At 35.9% G+C, this 20919-nt stretch overlaps 1 protein-coding gene across 1 annotated transcript in view; it reads right to left on the reverse strand.

Annotated features, from left to right (window-relative positions):
• CCDC73 (coiled-coil domain containing 73) overlaps window positions 1–20919 on the reverse strand; it is a 138049-nt gene that overhangs the window by 96680 nt on the left and 20450 nt on the right. Inside the window, exons 2-3 of the mRNA XM_049890836.1 lie at window positions 16235–16384; window positions 318–389 (exon numbers count right to left, since the gene is read on the reverse strand). Of these exons, the coding sequence (XP_049746793.1) occupies window positions 318–389; window positions 16235–16369 (207 nt within the window). The 5' untranslated portion in view covers window positions 16370–16384. The remainder of the gene's footprint in view (window positions 1–317; window positions 390–16234; window positions 16385–20919) is intronic.

A 20919-nucleotide genomic window follows, 5' to 3' on the forward strand; every position in this document is an offset into this window, starting at 1 on the left:
TTCTGAAGCTTCACTTCTTAAAAAAATATTCTCGCTCCCCATAACACACAATATGTTTCTCAGATGTGAAATGGTTCATAACAGTTTTCAGAGCTATTCTCAGTTTTATATTACCAGAAAGCCAGGAAGAATTTTTATTCTGTTTTCTAGAATCCCAAATGCTATTAACAGTATTTAAAATTTAGTTAAAATTTTCTTGAGATAATATAATGCTCCTGAATATATTTAGGCAATTGAAAAATTAACTTTTTAATAAGGATTAGAATATATTTTAAAATAAATGCTAAAAATGCTAATCTGAACAAAAAAATACTAACCTTTTGCCATTTAAGTTCTTGTGTCTCCACAATAATTTTACCAATGTGCTCTTCATACTGAGTTTCTGCTTCCTAGTTAAAAAGAAAAATAAAAATGATCTGAAAATTAGGACTTTGTGACTTAAAGTTTTAGCTCTTTCTTTTGTTGTTGTTTGCATTCAAGTCAATTCAGACTCATGGTGACTCCGTGTGTGCAGAGCAGAACTACTCTACAGGGATTTCAAGACCGTGACCTTCCAAAAGCAAATCGCTAGGCTTGTCTTCTAAGGTGCCTCTGGGTTGGTTTGAACCGCCACCCTTTCAGATAGTAGTCAAGTGCTTAAACTGGTGCACCACCCAGGGACTCCACCGGCTCTTTCTAGAGAGGTACAAGAAACATCCCTCCATCATTACAAGAAAAAAAGATTAAAAAGCTGGACAAACCAATGATGGCAAATTAATGACTTTCTTTGGACCCGTTGGAGAAATGAGGTCACAGATCAAACAACTAACTCTAAATCTGGATTGAGACAGGTGCCTGCAGAGAGAAACAACACTCAAGTATTTGCTTGCTTACCTGAGGTACAAGCCATTGAATGCCATATAAGCCAGCAAGAAGATTCAGCTAGAAATCCTCAATAAATTGCTAAAGGCAGAGTGTGGGCTACAGTAAAAACAAGAAGCCACTGTTTTTACTTCCAGGAAAACCACTAGATGCTCACAGGGAAGATCAGGAAGAATACTGAGAGCTTTATCCCATAGTACTGGCTGAGGAGGGGGAGAGCAACCAGAGACTATCTTCCTTATTTCCCCTACTGAACAAAAGCCTTAACCTGCAGGGGCGAAAGCAACAAAAACTGTAGCTAAGGACACTAGTGGAAACCCTCTGCAGCTGATAAAGGGGACCAAGAGGTACTATTAAAACTCTACCCGAGGTAACACTGAATGAGGGTGAAGTGTACACAGCTTGATGAAAGTAAATGATGTCACTAAAGAGTACACATATAATTTTGAAACAAAAGCAAAAACTATATGTGTGTATAGAGATGTACGTATGTAGGTATATATGTGTATAAACTCATTGCCGTCAAGTTAATTTTGACTCATAGCAGAACTGTTCCATAGGGTTTCCAAGGAGCAGCTGGTGGATTCGAACTGCCAATCTTTTCATTAGTAGCCATAGCTCTTAACCACTGCACCACCAGGGCTCCATATATGTGTGTAGGTATATATATATGTGTATGTCTACATATATGTATATGCATCTATGTGACTGTACACACATATATTCATATATATAATAAAGCACATAGCAGGCACAGTTATGGATATTTTTTAGACATAACCAAAAACCTTGAGGAATTAGATTTCTAAGTTTGAAGGATTAGGACCATAGTTTCATGGCACATCTCAGTCAATTAACATAATACAGTTCATAAAGTTATGTTCTACATACTAGTTTAGTGAGTAGTGTCTGGGATCTTAAAAGCTTGCAAGTGGCTATCTCAAATACAACCATTGTTCTCTACTGGTCTGGAGTAAAAGAAAAAGAAGGAAACCAAAGAGTCAAAGAAACTAGTTTACAGGACAAAGAGTCTACATGAACTATGGCCTCACCTACCCTGAGACTAGAAGAACTAGATGGTGCCCAGCTACCACTACCACTGTTCTAATCAGGGTCAATAGATGCACCCTGACAGAGCAGGAAAAAAATGAAGAACAGAACCTCAAATTCCTAAAAAATACCTTTCGCAGACAAGTAAAAACTCAGGGAATTCACTACCATCAGATCTTACTCTCCAGAAAATGTTAAAAGAAAGGAAAAGTTCGTGAAGCAGAAGGAATATAATATAGTTCAGAAGCCTGGATCTACAGGAAGATCTGAAGAGTGCCAGAAATGGGATAAAAAAAAGATAAAACAAAAATCTTTCCTTCTTTTAAATTCCTCTAAAAGTTAACTGACATTTTAAATATATAATAATATTTATATAATAAAATAATGTATTGTATGATTATAGCATATATAAAAGTAAAATATATGACAACAATGTGACAAGGGATGAGAAGAAAAAAAGAATTTTTTTTCTTCATATAAAGTTCGTACACAATACTTGAAGTGATACATTATTTGAAGGTAGATCATATTTTTTTAAAAACTACATTGTAGACTTTCGGTCTGGACAAGATGGTATAGACTATTTCTCCTAACTCCTCCCTGCTTATCTTTGTTCGGGACAACTAAAACCCTTGGAAATAATGTAAGAGGTAACAAAAAAGAGAAATCAGAAGGTGGAAAGAGGAGGGTGAACTGGTTAAGGACCCCAGACTGTAGTAGCTGGGCATCTTACGATCCCCACCAAACAGAAGGCAACAAGCAAGGTGCGAAATTCCCTGACCCCAACTCAGCAATAGAGGACAGCCCAGGTAGGTTCATTCCCACCCTGGATCCAACAGGAATCCCACTGCCAATACCAGGTGAGCCCAGTAGCACCAGCAAGGGCCAGGGGAAGCAAATTCCTTCCTTGCTGGGCCTGAGACTCCCCCCACCTAGAGAGACCCGATAGAGAGGCAACACTGGCAAAGGGAACGCCACCGTAACAAGCCTTGGCCTGGGAATCCTTTTTGCTCCCCAGAAGACTGAGACTCCCTTTCCCCATCCAGAGACATAGGGCAGCTAAATGGCACGACCAAGGCAAATTTTGGCATAACAAATGGCCTGGCCTAAACAGCGCTCTTTGTCTTCATGAACTAAAGACCCCCTTCCCCTACCTAAAGACATCAGGCATCCCAGGCTGGGCAAACTCCTTCTACTGCCTCAGGGAGTAGCAGGAGAGACTAGTGGAAGCACCAGAAGCACCAGATAAAGCAAAAAAAGGAAAAAAGGCAACGTAAACATTCTGAAAATTAAGTTGTCACTGGAACCATATCCCACAAAAGTAGGCCAGGACCTATGTGCTAAACCTAAACAGGGTGACTGCCTGCTAACATTAATTAAGTAAAACCCAGAGCCTCATATCACAATAGACTAAATGTTCAAGATACAATAAAAAAAAAAATCTTCCATCACACTAAGAACCAGGAAAATCACAAATTGAATGACATATACCTTTAAGGTCTGATGGAAATCTAAATTCTACAAATTACATTACTAACATCACACATATTCTCTCTCTCACTCACACAAACACACACTCCATACTCCTATAGTTTGCTGGGCATCCCACTTGACTGGTAGGTATATTATCAATAGTCTCTTATATGCTTCTCCTTCCACACACTAACTCCCACTCCACCCTCAGGCCAAACAATTCCCAAAAGTTCAGGGAAATGAAAAGTAGCTCCTCTCACAAAAGCTTAAAAATCTCTGTTGTGCTTAAGGAAATTTTTAAAATATCCTTTAGTGATACAGTTCTTAATTACCTTTGTTTTCTTTTGTTTTTAACAAACATCACTTGCTATCCTATATGCTCTTGTTATTTCTGTAAGCATGAAGAACAAAAAAACCTCAACTTCCACCTATAACAATTTTTCCAATATTTATTATTTTTAAGACTTACTATTTGAAAATAATTATCACTTTATTTGGTACTTACTATGTGTTATAGAATGATTCCTGGTGGTGCAGTGGTTAAGCACTCAGCTGCTAACCGAAAGATCGGTAGTTCAAATCCACCAGCCATTCCACAGCAGAAAGATCTGGCAGTCTGCTTCTGTAAAGATTACAGCCTTGGAAGCCTTATGGGGCAGTTCTACCCTGTCCTATAGAGTTGCTTTGAGTCAAAATTGACTGGACAACTACAGGTTTATGTGTCATACATTTTACATGTGTTCACAGAGTGTTTAGTTTGAAACAATCTCACAATTGTTTTATCATAAAATCTTGCCTCCAGATATACTACTTAAAGGTGATATATAATTTGTTATACAGTATTTGTTAAAAATTGATCTCCTGATTTTACACTCATATCATGAATTCAAATAAAAGACAGGCAAATGGTAAGAATAACAAAAAATATGTATTTTCAATGTGCTGCACCTTTTGGACACTCAATGGCCATTCTTATACCCGGTCAGTTACTATTTATCTTATACCTATACAGTACTTGCATCCTCTAGTCATGTTCTCTATTTGTCTTGCCATTAGCATTCCTAATCTTCTAGTTGTAGAAAGCTCACAGAATTCTGTACTGAGAATTCAGTTCTTATTGTATTAAAAAAAGATTTATGTTGCTGTTGCTATTGCAACAATATTGCTGATATTGTTTTTTTTTCTTCATCTTTTTATCCCATTCTGTTTTGTACTAGGTGCTTGTCTTAGTTATCTAGTGCTGCTATAACAGAAATACCACAAGTGGATGGCTTTAACAAAGAGAAATTTATTCTCTCACAGTCTAGCAGGCTAGAAGTCCGAATTCAAGGTGCCAGTTCCAGGGGAAAGCTTTCTCTCTCTGTCAGCTCTGGAGGAAGGTCCTTGTCATCAATCTTTCCCTTGTCTAGGAGCTTCTCTGCATAGGAACCCTGGGTCCAAAGGATGTGCTCTGCTCCCGGTCCCATTTTCTTGGTGGTATGAGGTCCCCCATGTCTCTCTGCTCACTTCTCTCTTTTATATCTCAAAAGAGATTGGTTTAAGACACAATCTAATCTTGTAGATTGAGTCCTGTCTAATTAACATAACTCCCACTAAGCCTATCTCATCACAATCATAGAAATAGGATTTGTTAACACAAAGGAAAATCACATCAGATGACAAAATGGTAAATGATCACACAATACTGGAAATCATGGCCTAGCCAAATAGATACATGTATTTTTCGGGGACACTTCAGTCCACGACAATGCTGTATATCGTTCCGTGCTATGAAAAAAATGTAAGCTTTTTCCTTGATCCATTCACTTTTTAGGGGTATACCAGTATTACTTCCATGATTATGCTGCTCTTTGCTTTGGTTTTTCAAAAATCTGTAAACCGTCCGTCTATTAGTTACAGTTCTCTGCCCACTTAGTCAACTAAAGAGTTTATCTTGATCTATAGTCAATGATCTTATGGGCACACCTTTCTGAACTTGATAATCATCCAAGCTAAAATGGCTTTTCTTACCAGTAGCATCTTTGTGATCTAAAGCACAGATATGCCTTGCAAATGTCTTCTATTTGATTAAAGAGATCTTATTTCTACTAGATAATCTGGAAAAGAAATATATAGTTTTGGGGCAAAGCACCACTGGAATTATCTCATTAGGACCAAAAGATTGGCATATAAATTATTTTAGAAATAAACTACCTCAAAATTTAAAATAACTAGAATACACAAATCAGAATTATTTTCATTCTGTTGGCAATAACAAATTTCATATTATGCATCTGCCATACCAAAACATCCATTCTTACAGCTACATAAGATGGAGATGTATTCTAAATGATCAGTCCTTCTGTAGGATCATAAAACTGTAGAATTTTGGAGGTGAAAGTCACCTGAAATAGCTTCCAGTCCACCCTAAAACTCAGAGATTTTAAGGGACTGATACTCAAATCTCCCTACTGAGTCCCATATTTCTTCCACTAATATACATAATTAACCGAGCAAGTAATGCAGTCACACAAAATTGGTGTTTACCACAAAGAGTTAGAAAGTAAAATGGCTTCAGTTGAAAATAATCAAAACACTATAGACAACAAAATAAAGCCAAAGAAAAAGGCTTTTTCTCACTCCACTAAATCGTATTTCACTACTCAACTATACTGTAATTAACAAAAGAGAGAGGGGACATTTCTGATTTTTCAGAAATTGGTAACAATAATATTTGAAAATAAAATTCTTTTAAATTAATAATGATCTACAAATGAACAAGCTGAATCAACAAGAAAGTTTATGCTGAATCAAAAAGTATGCTTTTTAAAAGGTAGACACCATTCCTAGTAAATGTCCTTATCAGATTGTTCTTGTTCTTAGGTGCTGTCAAGTCAGTTCCGAATCACAGCTATCCCATATACAACAGAAGGAAACGCTGGCTGGTCCCATGCCATCCTCACAATCATTGCTATCTTTGAGCCCATTGTTGCAGCCACTATGTCAATCCATCTCGTTGAGGGTCTTTCCCTTTTTCACTAACCCTCTACTCTACCAAACATAATGTCCTTCTCCAGGGGCTGGTCCCTCCTGATAACATGTCCAAGATGAAGTCTTGCCATCCCTGCTTCTAAGGAGCATTCTGGCTGTATTTCTTCCAATACAGATTTGTTCTTCTGGCAGTCCAAGGCACAGTCAATGTTCTTCACCATAATTCAAAGACTTCAATTCTTCTTCAGTCTTCCTTATTCAATGTCCAGCTTTCATGTGCATATGAGGCGATTGAAAACACCATGGCTTGACTCAGGCGCACCTTAGTCCTCAAAGCGATATCTTTGGTTTTTAACAATTTAAAGAGATCTTTTTTTTTTTTTGCAATAGATTTTTTTTTTTTGCAATAGATTTGCCCAATGCAAGGCATCGTTTGATTTCTTAACTGTTGCTTCCATGGGTGTTGATTGTGAAACCAAGTGAAATGAAATCCTTGACAACTTCAATCCTTTCTCCATTTATCACACTGTTGCTTATTGGTCCAGTTGTGAGGATTTTTGTTTTCTTTATGCTAAAGTGTAATCCATACTGAAGGCTATGATCTTTGATCTTCATCAGTTAAGTGCTTCAAGTCCCCTTCACTTTCAGCAAGCAATGTTGTGTCATCTGCATAACACAGGTTGTTAATGAGTCTTCCTCCAATCCTGATGCCCCGTTCTTCCTATAGTCCAGCTTCTCGGATTATTTGCTCACCATACAGATTGAATAAGTATGGTGAAAGGATACAACCCTGTCGCACACCTTTCCTGACTTTAAACCACACAGTCCCCTTGTTCTGTCTGAACAACTGCCTCTTGATCTGTGAACAGGTTCCTCATGAGCACAATTAGTGTTCTGAAATTCCCATTCTTTGCAGTGTTACCATAATTTGTTATGATTCACACAGTTGAATGTCTTTGCATAGTAAATAAAACACAAGTAAACATCTTTCTGGTATTCTCTGCTTTCAGCCAGGATTCATCTGACATCAGCAATAGTAGTTATCAGATAGTTCCACAAAATAGCTCACATGGAGTGGGGATAAACACAGGGGTCACAAATTCAGCTTCCTTCAGAATCCAGGTAATTGACAAGTGATGTAAGCAGGGTAGGAACTGTGTTGAACTGAAGAGCCAATATTTCCAGTTCAACCTGTATCTTCCATTCAGCCCCAACTAATTGTTGCCTTGTGGGAAAATGGACCATGTGCTATCAATTCTTCCAAGTACTGAGGGAAAAAAATTAAAACTCTAGAAATCCATATTTTAATATGACATCTACTGGTTTTTAAATATTGGAAGTGGATTAAAAGTTTTTCAAACAAAACATATTCCTAAGTCAACTCATCTATAAAATGGAAACAAAAGAACTCTATCGCAGAGCTTCTAGACTTTTTAAACATGCATTAATTTTATAACCTTTTACAAACTGTGTCTTAGTCTATGCTCTAAGAGAATTTAAAAGCCATACAAATGAATAACTATACTACCATGTAGTATGTATTACCTATCAAAATAGAGGAAACCCTGGTAGTGTAGTGGTTAAGCGCTACAGCTGCTAACCAAAAGGTCGGCGGTTCAAACCCACCAGGCGCTCCTTGGAAACTCTATGGGGCAGTTCTACTCTGTGCTTTAAGGTCACTATGAGTTGGAATCGACCCAACTGCAACAGGTTTGGGATTTTTTTGTTTTATCATAATCGAGTTATGAGTAAAGCATTATAGGAGTTTGAGAAAAGGGCACATTAAGTTTATCAAATATCTAAACAGAAATAAATACTGGCATTCTAAATTAGCACAAATAAAAGCCAATGGAATTTTGGGCAGTGAAAAATAAATGATTTGCTAAAGAAATTGGGAGAGGAAACTGGGTTATTAATATACATTGTATATATATATCCAGGAATTATAATAATAAATAAACCATTGCCGTTGAGTTGATTCCGACTCATAGCAATCCTAAAGCACAGACTGCAACTGCTCCATAGGATTTCCAAGGAGCACCTGGTGGATTCGAACTGCCAATCTCTTGGTTAGCGGCCTTAGCTCTTAACCACTACACCACCTGAGTTTCCATTAATGGTGTAATACGGGTAAATAGCCTTAAGCAGCATTTCAATGCCCTGTGAAATTAGTTATGCTATGAGTGGAATCATACTCTTCTCTGATTATTATGATTCCTGAATATATATATATATATACATATATACACACAATATATATATTTTAATATTGCATGGAAAACTGATTAAATGGGTGTCATCCACATAACCCATTACTAGCATATAGTACACTTCTACTTTACTAGAATTTTAATTCAATATCATGCTTTCCACTAAAAATACTCATTATTTAACTTTATATGAGAACTTTAATTTTTTCTTCCATCCATTCTTCAAGAGGCTCTTAAAAGTTAATAAAAATTCTTATAAAATTGTCAATGAGAGAAAAGGATATTAATTTAGTAAGAAAATCCGATCTGTAACTTCAGTAAAGCAGCCCGAATACAGAACCTTAAAAGTACTTTTTTTTTTTTTTAGATGCCTTAGGGCTACAAGGATTAAAGTTTGTTTTTTGGGTTTTTTTTTTTAAATAAAAACAATAAGTGAGGAGTAATTTGATGGTTTATTTACTCTTTATAACCTTTAGAAAGTATCATGCTTTTTTAAAAGTGTTTGCTTCAGGCTGTAGTTTTACAAGATGGGCTGTGTATTGGTCAGACCTCTTCAATTCTTGACCCTGAACAGATTTAGGAACATAGTACATAGCAGGCACATGTCCGAGCAGTCGAAACTGTAACTGGGTACTTTTACGTTCCTTTTCACACTCATAATCCACCTCCTATGAAACTGCACAATACAGTTTCTCATGTTGTCCAGTAAAATACAGATCACTCTTCCAGATTGTTTCTTGGTTTGATGAATTACAAAGTATTCAAAATAAACATCTCCGATATGCATGGATAGCCTAGAAGTTTATATTTTTAAAAATCACTTTCCTAATTAAAATTTAAACTACTACTGTCACATTAGTCAACTTAATTTATACAAAAAATTATGAAATAGAAAAATATTAGAACATTCAATTCTTAAATTCTTTTGTTCTTTCAACAAGCATTTCTAGTTTATATTTTGAAATGTTCTATCAAATAATCAGAATATATTTACAAATTTAAAATAAATAATCTATTTAAAATTTTTTTCTACCTATCTCAGATATGAAAATTAAATTCTGAAGTTTTTGAAGGAAAGGGGCATATCATAATAATTCATATTGTCCTACAGCATGCATAATCTCTGAAAAGTAAGGTAACAAAGTGTTTAAGAGACTCTGGGTTTGGAGACAGATCATCTGGGTTCAAATCCAGCAAATCAAATCCTTTGCTGTTTACCTGCTATGTGACTTTAGGCAAGTTACTCATCCTCTTGCTTCCTCAGTTTGCTCATCTAGAAAATGGCAATAACAAGAGTACTTGCCTCATAAAATTATACTAAGGATTAAATTAATCAACAAAAAATATTTAGAATTCTATCTAGATTGTGGTAGTTCTCAGACTCAAATGTATGAGTAGGCCTACTTGAAAAAAGCAGTATCTTGAACACCTGCAATTCAATTGCTTTGAGAAGAGATATATATGTACTTCATACCCCCAGAGCATTTATTCCCACTTTCAATATGTTTTCAGTACAGACATGTAGTACTAGAAGAGCTTTCAATCACTTCGCACTTCATTTACTGCTTAACATACACTGCTGGCATGGATTTCCCACCTTCTTTCACATTGGAAAAACCCTGATTGTGTCCTACGATCCACCACTACCAATGTGATTCAGAAAAATCCTGAATGGTCTTAACCAATCATGATGGTCCAGTGTACTACCCTTGCCAATAACTGGTTTAGGAGTGAGTATGTGACCCAATTATGGCCAAGGAGATATTCGGGGATGTATGCTGAGAAGATTCTGGAAAAGTTTCGTTATCCTTTAGTTAAGAGATACACATCACTTTTTCTACTGTAAGATACTGTCCTGTCTGTCCTCGATGCCTGCAATTAAAGCAGCCATGCCGCAACTATAGGATGCCAAAAAGCCCAAGAAAAATCAGTTTGAGAATGGCAAAACGGGAAGATGAGCAGAACTACAGTTCTTGATGATATTGTTCAGCCACTTAAATAACCAATCCCAGAAGCACTCTACCTCTAGACTCCTTGTCATGTGAGATGATAAACCCTATAAGTCATTATGATTTGGGTTTTATTGTCTCTACTTGCTACTGAGAACATTCTAAATGATACAACCTTCATAAATGCCTATCTTTGAATAAATCATAGAAGACTTAAGAGAATCATAAGGAACATATTTCATTTAATAAAGCAAATACTTGACTGCTAAAATATATTCTCTGACTTATCCCCAATATTGTGTTATAGAAATTCTAAAATATACAGGAAAACAGTGAACACCCATATAACCACCACCTAAATTCGACCATTAACATTTTACTTGTTTATATCACATCTATCCATCCTTAAAAGGAGCCCTGGTGGTGCAATGGTTAAGGGCTCGGCTGTTAACCAAAAGGTCGGGTGGTTCAAACCCACCAGCATCTCTGTGAGAGAGCTATCTGTTCCCGTAAGACTACAGCCTAGAAAACCCTATGGGTTTCTATGAACTACTTTAGTTCTCGATGATTTCAAAGTAAATTGCAGGCATCAGTACACTTCCTCCTAAATACATATATATCATTAAACAGAGCTGAATATTTTTACAGCTTGTTTCGTTTACCCCAAAATTTACTTACAATGAAATGCGCAATTGTACATTCTCTGTGTTTTGACATATGCCTGCTCCTGTATAATACAAACCCTTATCAAGACATATCATGTTTCCATCAACCCAGAAAGTTCGCTCAAGTCCCTTCCTAGTCAAACTCCACTCCTACTCCCTCCCCAAGAGACAACCACTCTTTTGATTTTTTCTTCCATACTCAGATTGTTTGTTCCAAATTTTCATATAAATGGAATAATACAGTATATATTCTTTTATGTAAGTCTTCTTTTACTCAGCATGTTTTTGATTCCATCCATGTTGTTGTGTGTATCACCAAATTGTTACTTTCATTGCTGCATAGTACACCTATTCCTCACTTATTGACTATCTTGTTATTTCAACATTTCACATTTATGACAATAGTAAAAAATCTACTATCTGACTATTCTTAGCATTAACGACGTTAAGTCTAGCAGTAATGAATGCTGAGGTGCAAGGTGAAAACAATGCTAGCTGTGATGGTGAAAATTATGTATCCACTTGACTGGACCATCATTCTCAGTGGTTTCGCAGTTATATAATGATGTAATTTGGCAGTTATGTGATGATATAGTCATCTTCCGTTTTGTGATCTGATGTCGTCATCCTCAATTTTTGCATAACACTGATTTTTACATAATGACCTGGTCTTTGGAAGGTAAACATGTCAGTAAGTGAGGAGTGAGTATATTGCATTGAGAAGCCCTGGCGGCACTGTGGTTAAGCACTTAGCTGCTAACCAAAAGGTCAGCAGTTCGAACCCACCAGCTGCTCTATGGGAGAAAGATGTGGCAGTCTGCTTCCACAAAGATTACAGCCTTGGAAGCCCTATGGGGCAGTTGTACTATGTCCTCTAGGGTTGCTGTGAGTTGAAATCAACTCAGTGGGTTTGGTTTTGGTAATATTGTATTGAATGAATATACCATAGTCTCTTCATTCATTCTCATATTGATGAATAGCTGGATGTTTCCAGGGTTTCAGCATAATGAATAAAGCTGCACGAACATTCTTCTACAAGAGTTTTTTTTTTTTTTTAACACATTTTCATTTGTCTTGGATAAATGTTATCTAGGAGTAGAATTGGATAGGCATATGTACATGTCATAAGACAGGTATGTGTTTAGTTTTATAAGAAACTGCCAGACCTTTTTCCAAAGTGGCTCTAACATTTTACATTCCCACCAATAATGCTCTAGTTGCTCCACGAACTCATCAATATTTCAGGATGCCAGTCTTTTAAATTATAATCATTCTAGGATGTACATACCAGTATCTCAAAATGGTTTTATTTAGGATTTCTCTGTTGACTAACTGATACTGGGTACCTTTTCAAGAACTTATTAATTACTCATATATCTTATTTTGTGAAGTGTCCATTTCTTTTTTCTAATTTTTAATGGGATTCTTTGTCTTTTTATTATTCAGTTGTCCTTTATCAAATATACACTTTCTTCCATTCTGTTTGCTTGTTTGCTTTTTTTAATGGTGCCATTTGATGAGCAGAGGTTTTTAATTTTGTTCAAATCTACATCATCTTTCTTTGCTTTTACAATAATTGATTTCTCTGACTCACCCGATAAATCTTTGCCTATTCCTAAATCATAAAGATATTCTGCTATGTTTAACACTAAAAACTTTGTGGTTTAGCTTCTACATTTAGGTCTATGACTCATCTCATATTAATTTTTCTGTATATTATGAGATAGAGGCCAAGGTGCATCTTTTTCTGAATGGATATATGGCTTTATTCATAATAACCAACAACTGGAAACCACCCCGGCGCCCATCAACAGGTTAATGAAAAGAACAATGGTGGTATATTTATACAATAGACTACTACTCAACAACAAAAAGGAATGAACTACAGACACAACAATATGTATGAATTTCAAAAATATTATGCTGAGTAAAAAAAGCCTTACACAGAAGAAAATATACTGTAGGATTCCAATCATATGGATTTCTACAAAACAGAAAAACTAACCCATGGTGTAAACAAATGAGAACAATGGTTGCCTCTGAATGGATGGGGAAGAGAACTGGAGTGACAAAGGACATGAGGAAAATTTCTGGGGATGATGGTAATGCTTCACATTTTGATAAGGATTTGGGTTACCCAGTTGTATGCATTTCTCCAAATTCATCAGATGGTATACTTAAGAATTATACATTTTATTATATGTAATTTTATCTTAAAAAAAATGTAAACAAATATTGAACTCCAATTAACGATATGCATGCTGAAGCATTTAGAAAGAAATGTACTAATAATGTCTACAACTTGGTTGGAAATGCATCAAAAATATATAACCAATGAAAAATAAATATGCAAAAAGAAAAATGTTAACAGTAGAATCTAGGTAGTGGGTGTATTCATTTCCCATTGCTGAAGTAACAAATTACCATAAATTTAATGGCTTAAAGCAACACAAATTTAAATTCTTATAATTCTGGGATCAGACGTGGAAAATGCTCTTGCTATACAAAAGTCAAGGTGTCAGCAGGGCAGTGTTCCTTCTAGAGTCTCTAGAGGAGAGTCTGTTTCCTTGCCTCTTTCAGCTTCCAGGGGCTGCCTACGTTCCTTGGCTTGTGGCCCCTTCCTCCAGCTTCAAAGGCAACAAAGTAGCATCTTCAAATCTTTCTCTCTGACCACCACCCTTACTTCCATCATCACATCTCTTTCTCTGACTCTCCTGCCCTCCTCTTTTAAGAACCCTTGTGACTGTATTGGACCCACCCAAATATTCAAGAGTAATATCCCCATCCCAAGATTCTTAATTTAACAGCTGCCTAGTCCTTTTTGCCATGTAAGGTTACATTCACAGGCTCCGGGGATTAGGATGTGGACATTTTGGGGGAGCCATTATTCTGCCCTCTTCTGCACAGATAAAGTGCTGCCATTAGGGTAAAAGTGAAAATTAATAATTATGATTTTCTAATCAAAGGGAAGAATTTTTCCCTTTCTAAGGAAGATCCCTTTCAAGGAGGGATTTTATTGAACATAGTATATATTCTTGCATTTGGTTATTAAAAACACTTAAAATACTTTATTTCTGAGACTCTGGGTTGAAATTTGAAGAGTATGTTGTCAGTTCCTGTTGCAAATCCAAAATTTTTCAGAATGGATTTTTAAAGAAAGCATATTCTTCATGTTGGAAATACATAAATAAATAGAACAAAATATGTTTGAAATAGAATATAAAGTTTTAAATAGTGACCCAAAGTTGTTTCACTTAGAAAAGATAGTATTTTAAGCTAATTGTATAAAAATAGCTCTTTTTATGATTATTCCAGGTACTTTTTTAAACAGCATTTATTTTTCAAATAGACTTTTGTTATACTACTAATAAGTAGCTTTAGACAGGATGAACGATCAACATTGTGGCAATTAAATTTTTTACAACAATGAATTTCAATATTTTAAAATCCTAGAACAAAGTTCATATTGTAACAAAAATGTTGTTTCAGATATCTTTTTCTCTCACTTATAGTTTATTTTTAGAAATTCACCAAATTTTATTGACTCTTTTCTCTGCCTTTTTATGTCTTTAGAGCCATATATTAGTCCTGTTCACCTCACCCCTGGATTATTACTGCAATAGCCTTCTCGTTTCTTTTCTTCTCTCCAGAAGCTGACCAGCTCCAATCTATCCTATACAGAGCTGACAACACATTCTTCAAATTTAAATGAAGGGTCTCAGAAATCAGATATTTTAAGAAGTTTTGCACAATATAGACCTCCTGATGAAACTGAACATCTTTCCCAATTTGATACTAGATATGTTCTTTTTAAAAATCTTTCTGTCTCAGGGCTATAATTTAAAAAATAAGGATATTTGAATCTTTGAGCTCAAAATGCTTACTATGTACACTTAACAGTTAATCAAGTACTGCCCTGTTCCATTATTTAATCATTTAGTAGTTTTTTTTTTCTTTATCTCATACCTTGACAAAAATGTAATCTCTCCAAGAACGGTTATTTTTTTATCAGCCATTGTGCATTCCTGAGCACTCAGTAAGTTCCAGTTGACTTGTCAAGTATTTAACAATCTGAAAGTCCCTGTTTTATTTTTTAATTTCCAAATTCTTCTTCTTTCCCAATCCCTGATCATAGACTTAATTTGTCCTCTTTTTTCTTACTCCATTATTTGGACTGTATTTCTTCCTTTTTAAACAAGTAGCTATTTTGTTAGGTCTTTTTTGTTGTTGTTGAAAACTTCATTGGAATGCAAAACCAAAAAACTACACAAAACCAAGTTCTGATTAAAAGAAGCACAAACAAAAAAGTGCTTATGACAAAGTTTATCAAGAAAATATTCTGGATCCCACTTTGGTGAGTCACGTCTGCAGTCTTAAAACCTTGCGAATGGCCATCTAAGATGCAACGATTGGTCCCAACCCACTTGGACCAAAGGAGAATGAAGAACACCAAAGACACAATGGAAAATATTAGCCCAGGAGACAAAAGGGCCATATAAACCAGAGACTCCATCATCTTGAGACCAGAAGAGCTACATGGTGCCCAGCTACCACCAATGACTGCCCTGACAGGGAACAAGCAGATAGCCCCTGACAGAACACGGAGTAAAGTATGGAACAGAGCTTAAATTCATGTAAAAGGACCAGACTTACTGGTCTGACTGAGACTGGAGGAACTCCCAAAGTCATGGCCCCCAGATATTCTGTTAACCCAGAATTAAAACCATTCCCAAAGCCCACTCTTCAGACAAGATTAGACTGGACTATAAAACATAAAATAATACTCGTGAAGAGTGTGCTTCTTAGTTCAAGCAGATACGTGAGACCAAATGGGCAGCTCCTGTCCAGAGGCAGGGTTAGAAGGCAGAAAGGGACAGGAGCTTGTCAGATGGACACTGGAAACCCAGGGTGGAAAGGGGGAGTGTGCTGTTACGTTATAGGGACTGCAACTAGTGTCACATAACAACATGTGTATAAACTTTGTATGATAAATCAGCTTGAGCTGTAAACTTTCACCTAAAGCACAATTTAAAAAAAATTTTTAAAAGGTGCTTACCCTTCTCATACGCAATTCTTCTAAGGCTTCCAGTAAACTTGTTTTGAAATCTAATAGCTGAATAGAAAACAATGTCTCTGAAGAACCCTGAAGAGCAAAGGATGATGACGACTCAGTCTTGAAATCGTTCTCCATATTAACATTTATTACCTGTAGTACAAAGATTTTAAATGAAAAAATCATTTATTTAGGTTTTTCAAATAAATGCACAGTTATGATAAAAATGTAACAATCTGTATCACATAATCTTCCAAGCTCACCACTAAGTAACAGTTTTGTCATTACTTCTACTCCAACCATGACACAAAAAACGCTTAGCAACAAAGACCCTGTTTTGTTCCTCTGTTGTTGAGGCCTTTTTTGGTACCTTAGTGCCCTCCAGGACTAAATTTTTTGCCCCTAAACACCAATCTCCTTAAGGCTGAGTTCCTAATGTTTGAGACAAGTCTTGGCCCTTCACTAATTGCTTTCCCACCAAGGCTTGGATAGATATTGTGCTTCCTAAACTTTGCCTTGCCATAAAGCCACTTCTCAGGACTGGTGGAAACATTAATTAATAGAAATATAATCTTGAAACTCAACAAAGTTCGAAGAGATCTGGGGTAACTGCTTTTATTAAAAACCAAGGCAACTAAATATCTTTCCCAACCCAAAATAAAGTCGGAGGACTTGCACTTCCCAATTTAAAAACTTACTAAAAAAATAGAGCAAGCAAAACTGTGTGGTACTGACATAAGGATAAACATGTAGATCAATAGAATAGAATTTTCAGAAATAAACCCTTACATTTATGGTCAACTAATTTTTGACAAAAATGCCAAGACCATTCATAGGGAAAGGATAGTCTTTTCAACAAATGGTGCCTATTCAACTGGAATCTATATGCAAAAGAATAAAGTTGCATCACAATGTATGCAAAAATTAACTAAAAATGGGTCTAAGGCCTAAATATAAGTGCTAAAACTCTCAGGAAAAAAGATAGGAGTATTTCTTCATGACCTTGGATTAGGCAATGATTTCTTAGTTATGACAACTAAAATACAAGCAACCAAAGAAAAAAATTACTTGGACTTCAGTAAAATTAAAAACTTTCATACTTCAAAGGGCACTATCAAGAAAGTAAAAAGACAATCCACAAAACTGGAGAAAATATTTGCAAATTATTAGACAAGGGACTAGTATCTAGAATATATAATGAGCTTCCAAAACTCAACAATAAAAGCAACAACAACAAAAAAAAAAACCCCAATTAACCCATATTTTAAACGGGTAGAGGATTTGAATAGACATTTCTCCAAAGAAGATATACAAATAACCAACAAGCACATGAAAAAATGCTCAATATCATTAGTTATTAGGGAAATGCAAACTAAAAGCCCAATGAGATACTACTCCACACCCACTAGAATGGCTATAATAAAAAAGATGGGTAATAGCAAGTACTGGCAAGGAGATGGAGAAACTGGAACCCAGATACACTGCTAGTGGGAATGTTAAACGGTGCAGGTGCAGCCACTTTGGAAATAGTTTTAGCAGCGCCTCAAAAAGTCAAAACAGTTACCATATGGCCCAGCAATTCCACTCCTAGGTATCTATACTCAATAGAAATGAAAACATATCCACATAAAAACTTATATGTGAATATTCATAGCAGCAGTATTCATAATAGCTAAAAAGTTGACACAACCCCAAATGTCCATCAGTCGAAGATGGATAAATATGGCATAACCATACAATAGAATATTACCACAAAAAGGAACAAAGTATGATACATGCTACATCACAGATGAACCTTGGGGAAAAAAAGCATAGAACAAGCCAAAAAATTATAAAACACAAAATACGATCATATAGACACACTCAAATATTTTGTTAAATGTAAGTGAATATTCTAGTTAAAAGGAAAAAAGTTTGGATTTTTAAAAATGTAACTTTTTACTGTTTACAAGAGACCAATGTAAAATGTAAACATACAGAAGTGTTGAAAGTAAAAGAATAAAATACCTCCACAACACTTACAGATGTTTACAAAAATTGCCATAAAGCAATCCCAACAAAATTTCAAAGAACTTAAACAGTATAGATGATATTACCAAAACAAGGAATCAAAGACAGTATGTGAATGAAAAATTAAAGGCCAATCTAAGTCATAAAATAAGACCCAAATCCTAAACAAAATAATGGCATACTGAACCTAACAATGGGCAAAAGTGATGATGTATCATAACCAAGTTTGGTTCATCACAAAAATGTAAGGTTCATTTAACATTGGAAATCAACTAATATTCTCTACATTGATATTAAATATCTATATATATATAAATCATAGATGACATTCCTAACTCAATATTAGATTTCTTGGATGGCTATGAAGGAGAATGTCCTTGTCCTTGATTTTTAGGAGATATATGCTTAAGTATTTCAGAGTAAAATGTCATGATGTATGCAAATTACTTTCTATATATATGTATATGTATGTATATACATATACATACATATACATATTAGATAAAGCAAATACAGCAAAATTTTAATAATCGGTAAATCTAGGTAAAGCGTACTCTATAGGTTCAATCGTATCCCCAAAAAAGATGTTGAAGTAACCCCTGTACCCATGAATGTGACATGATTTGGAAAAAGGGTCTTTGAAAATGTTATCAGTTAGGTTAACATGAGCTCATACTAAAGTAGGGTAGGTCCTAATCTTATATGACTGGTGTCCTTATAAAAAAGGAGAAAATACACGGAGACAGAGGATGGGCTCCATGTGACACTGCAGCTGAAAGCCAAGGAATGCCTGGAGTGACCAGAAGCCAGGAGACAAGCACGGAAAAGAATCTCCCTCAGAGCCTTAGAAGAAATCAGCATGGTGGACACCTGATCTCGGACCCCTAGCCTCTAGAATTGTGAGACAATACATTTCTGTTGTTTAAATCCACCCTACAAAGCCAATACAGGGTATAAGGGTGTGGGTTGTTCTACGCTTTGGACTCTTCTAAGGTTTGAGATTTTAAAAGATGAAACATTGGGGAAAATGAATTATGCACTATAATAAAAAAGATAATAGTGTTGGCAAGGATGTGAGAAATTAGAACCCTCATACATCCTCATACTCTGCGGGTGGGAAAGTAAAATGGCAACTACTTTGAGAAACAGTAGGGCAGTTTCTCAAAAGGTTAAACAGAATTACCATATGACTCAGTAATTCGATTCCTAGGTACCCAAGAGAAGAATTGTATACAAATATTCACAGCAGTATTACTTATAATAGCCAAAAAGTGGAAACAGTACAAATCTCCAACAACTGATAAACAGATAAAATGTGGCATACATACACAATGTAACGTCACTTGGCAAAAAAAGGAAACCAAGTACTGAAAAATCTACAACATGGATGGACCTTGGAAACATAATAAGTGACAGAAACCAGTAACATAGTGTATGATTCCATTTATATGAAATGTCCAGAATAGGCAAACTAATAGAGCCAGAAAGTACATTGGTGGCTGCTTAGGGCTGAGGGAGGGAGGGTAGTTGAGAAGGAATGGGGAGTGGCTACTAATGGGACAGTGTCTTTTTGAGGTGATGAAAATGTTGTAAAATTGATTGTGGTGATATTTGCACAACTCTTTGAATATACCGAAAACCACTGACCTGTACACTTTAAATAGATGAATTATATGGTATGTGAACTATATCTCATTAAAACTGTTATTTTTTAAAATGGAATGATACACTAAAAAGCTAAATAGAAGCTCTGAGGGAGGAGCTTACTGACTAACGGGCTTTACTATTGAGTGACCAAGTGGCAAGGCAACCTTTTCATTAAAGGGCCACCCCCTACCCCAATGTCAATATGTAGAGATCTTTTCTCCCAGGCCTTTCGTTTTCTCCAGAGAATTCTCCATTCTCCTGCCTTACAGTGCAAGAGGAGAGGGTAGAGGATTTTACATAGCAGCATGTATTTTGATAAAAGGGTGATGGATGGGAGCTACGGATTCCACAGTTCAGCGGGTAGATTTTTACTCAATTTTCATTTTCAGCCTCATACCTCATCCCCGCCTTCCACTGTGTCTGGTGTACTCCAGACTAAAACTGCCAGAGTTCAGTTTTTTCAAAGCATAAATCTTCTATCTCCTGTGGAGAAGGAGATCTGGGATGGTTCAAGATTACACACATAGACTTTGAAGAAACTTGTCATATCCCTGACTTTCAGAGTACTTGGTGCTTCCAAATTTTTACATCAGTCACCGCTCCTCTATATGCTTTCTGATGGGTACAGTTTAGTCATCTCCCATTCTCCCTTGTCCCTGCGAGTTAATACCCATCTTATGCATTTTGGTGAGAGGAAGAAAAATAAATATATGTAGATAGTCAATCATGTTTAACTGGAAGGTTCAAATGTGATTTCTAAACTCATCTGCTACTTAATTACATAAAGTCCACTATGCATAGAACATATGCATAGAACTAAACCTTGGTGGCATAGTGGTTAAGAGCTCAGCTGCTAACCAAAAGGTTAGCAGTTTGAATCCACCAGCTGCTCCTTGGAAACCCTACGGGGCAGTTCTACTTTGTCCTATAGGGTGGATATGAGTTGGAATTGACTCGACAGCAGTGAGTTTTGTTTCATGCATAGAACATGAGGGAAACAGTGATTGAATGGTTGAATTCTCACTTTCCAT

The sequence above is a fragment of the Elephas maximus genome, chromosome 7, assembly GCF_024166365.1.
Source record: "Elephas maximus indicus isolate mEleMax1 chromosome 7, mEleMax1 primary haplotype, whole genome shotgun sequence".
NCBI lineage: Eukaryota > Metazoa > Chordata > Mammalia > Proboscidea > Elephantidae > Elephas > Elephas maximus.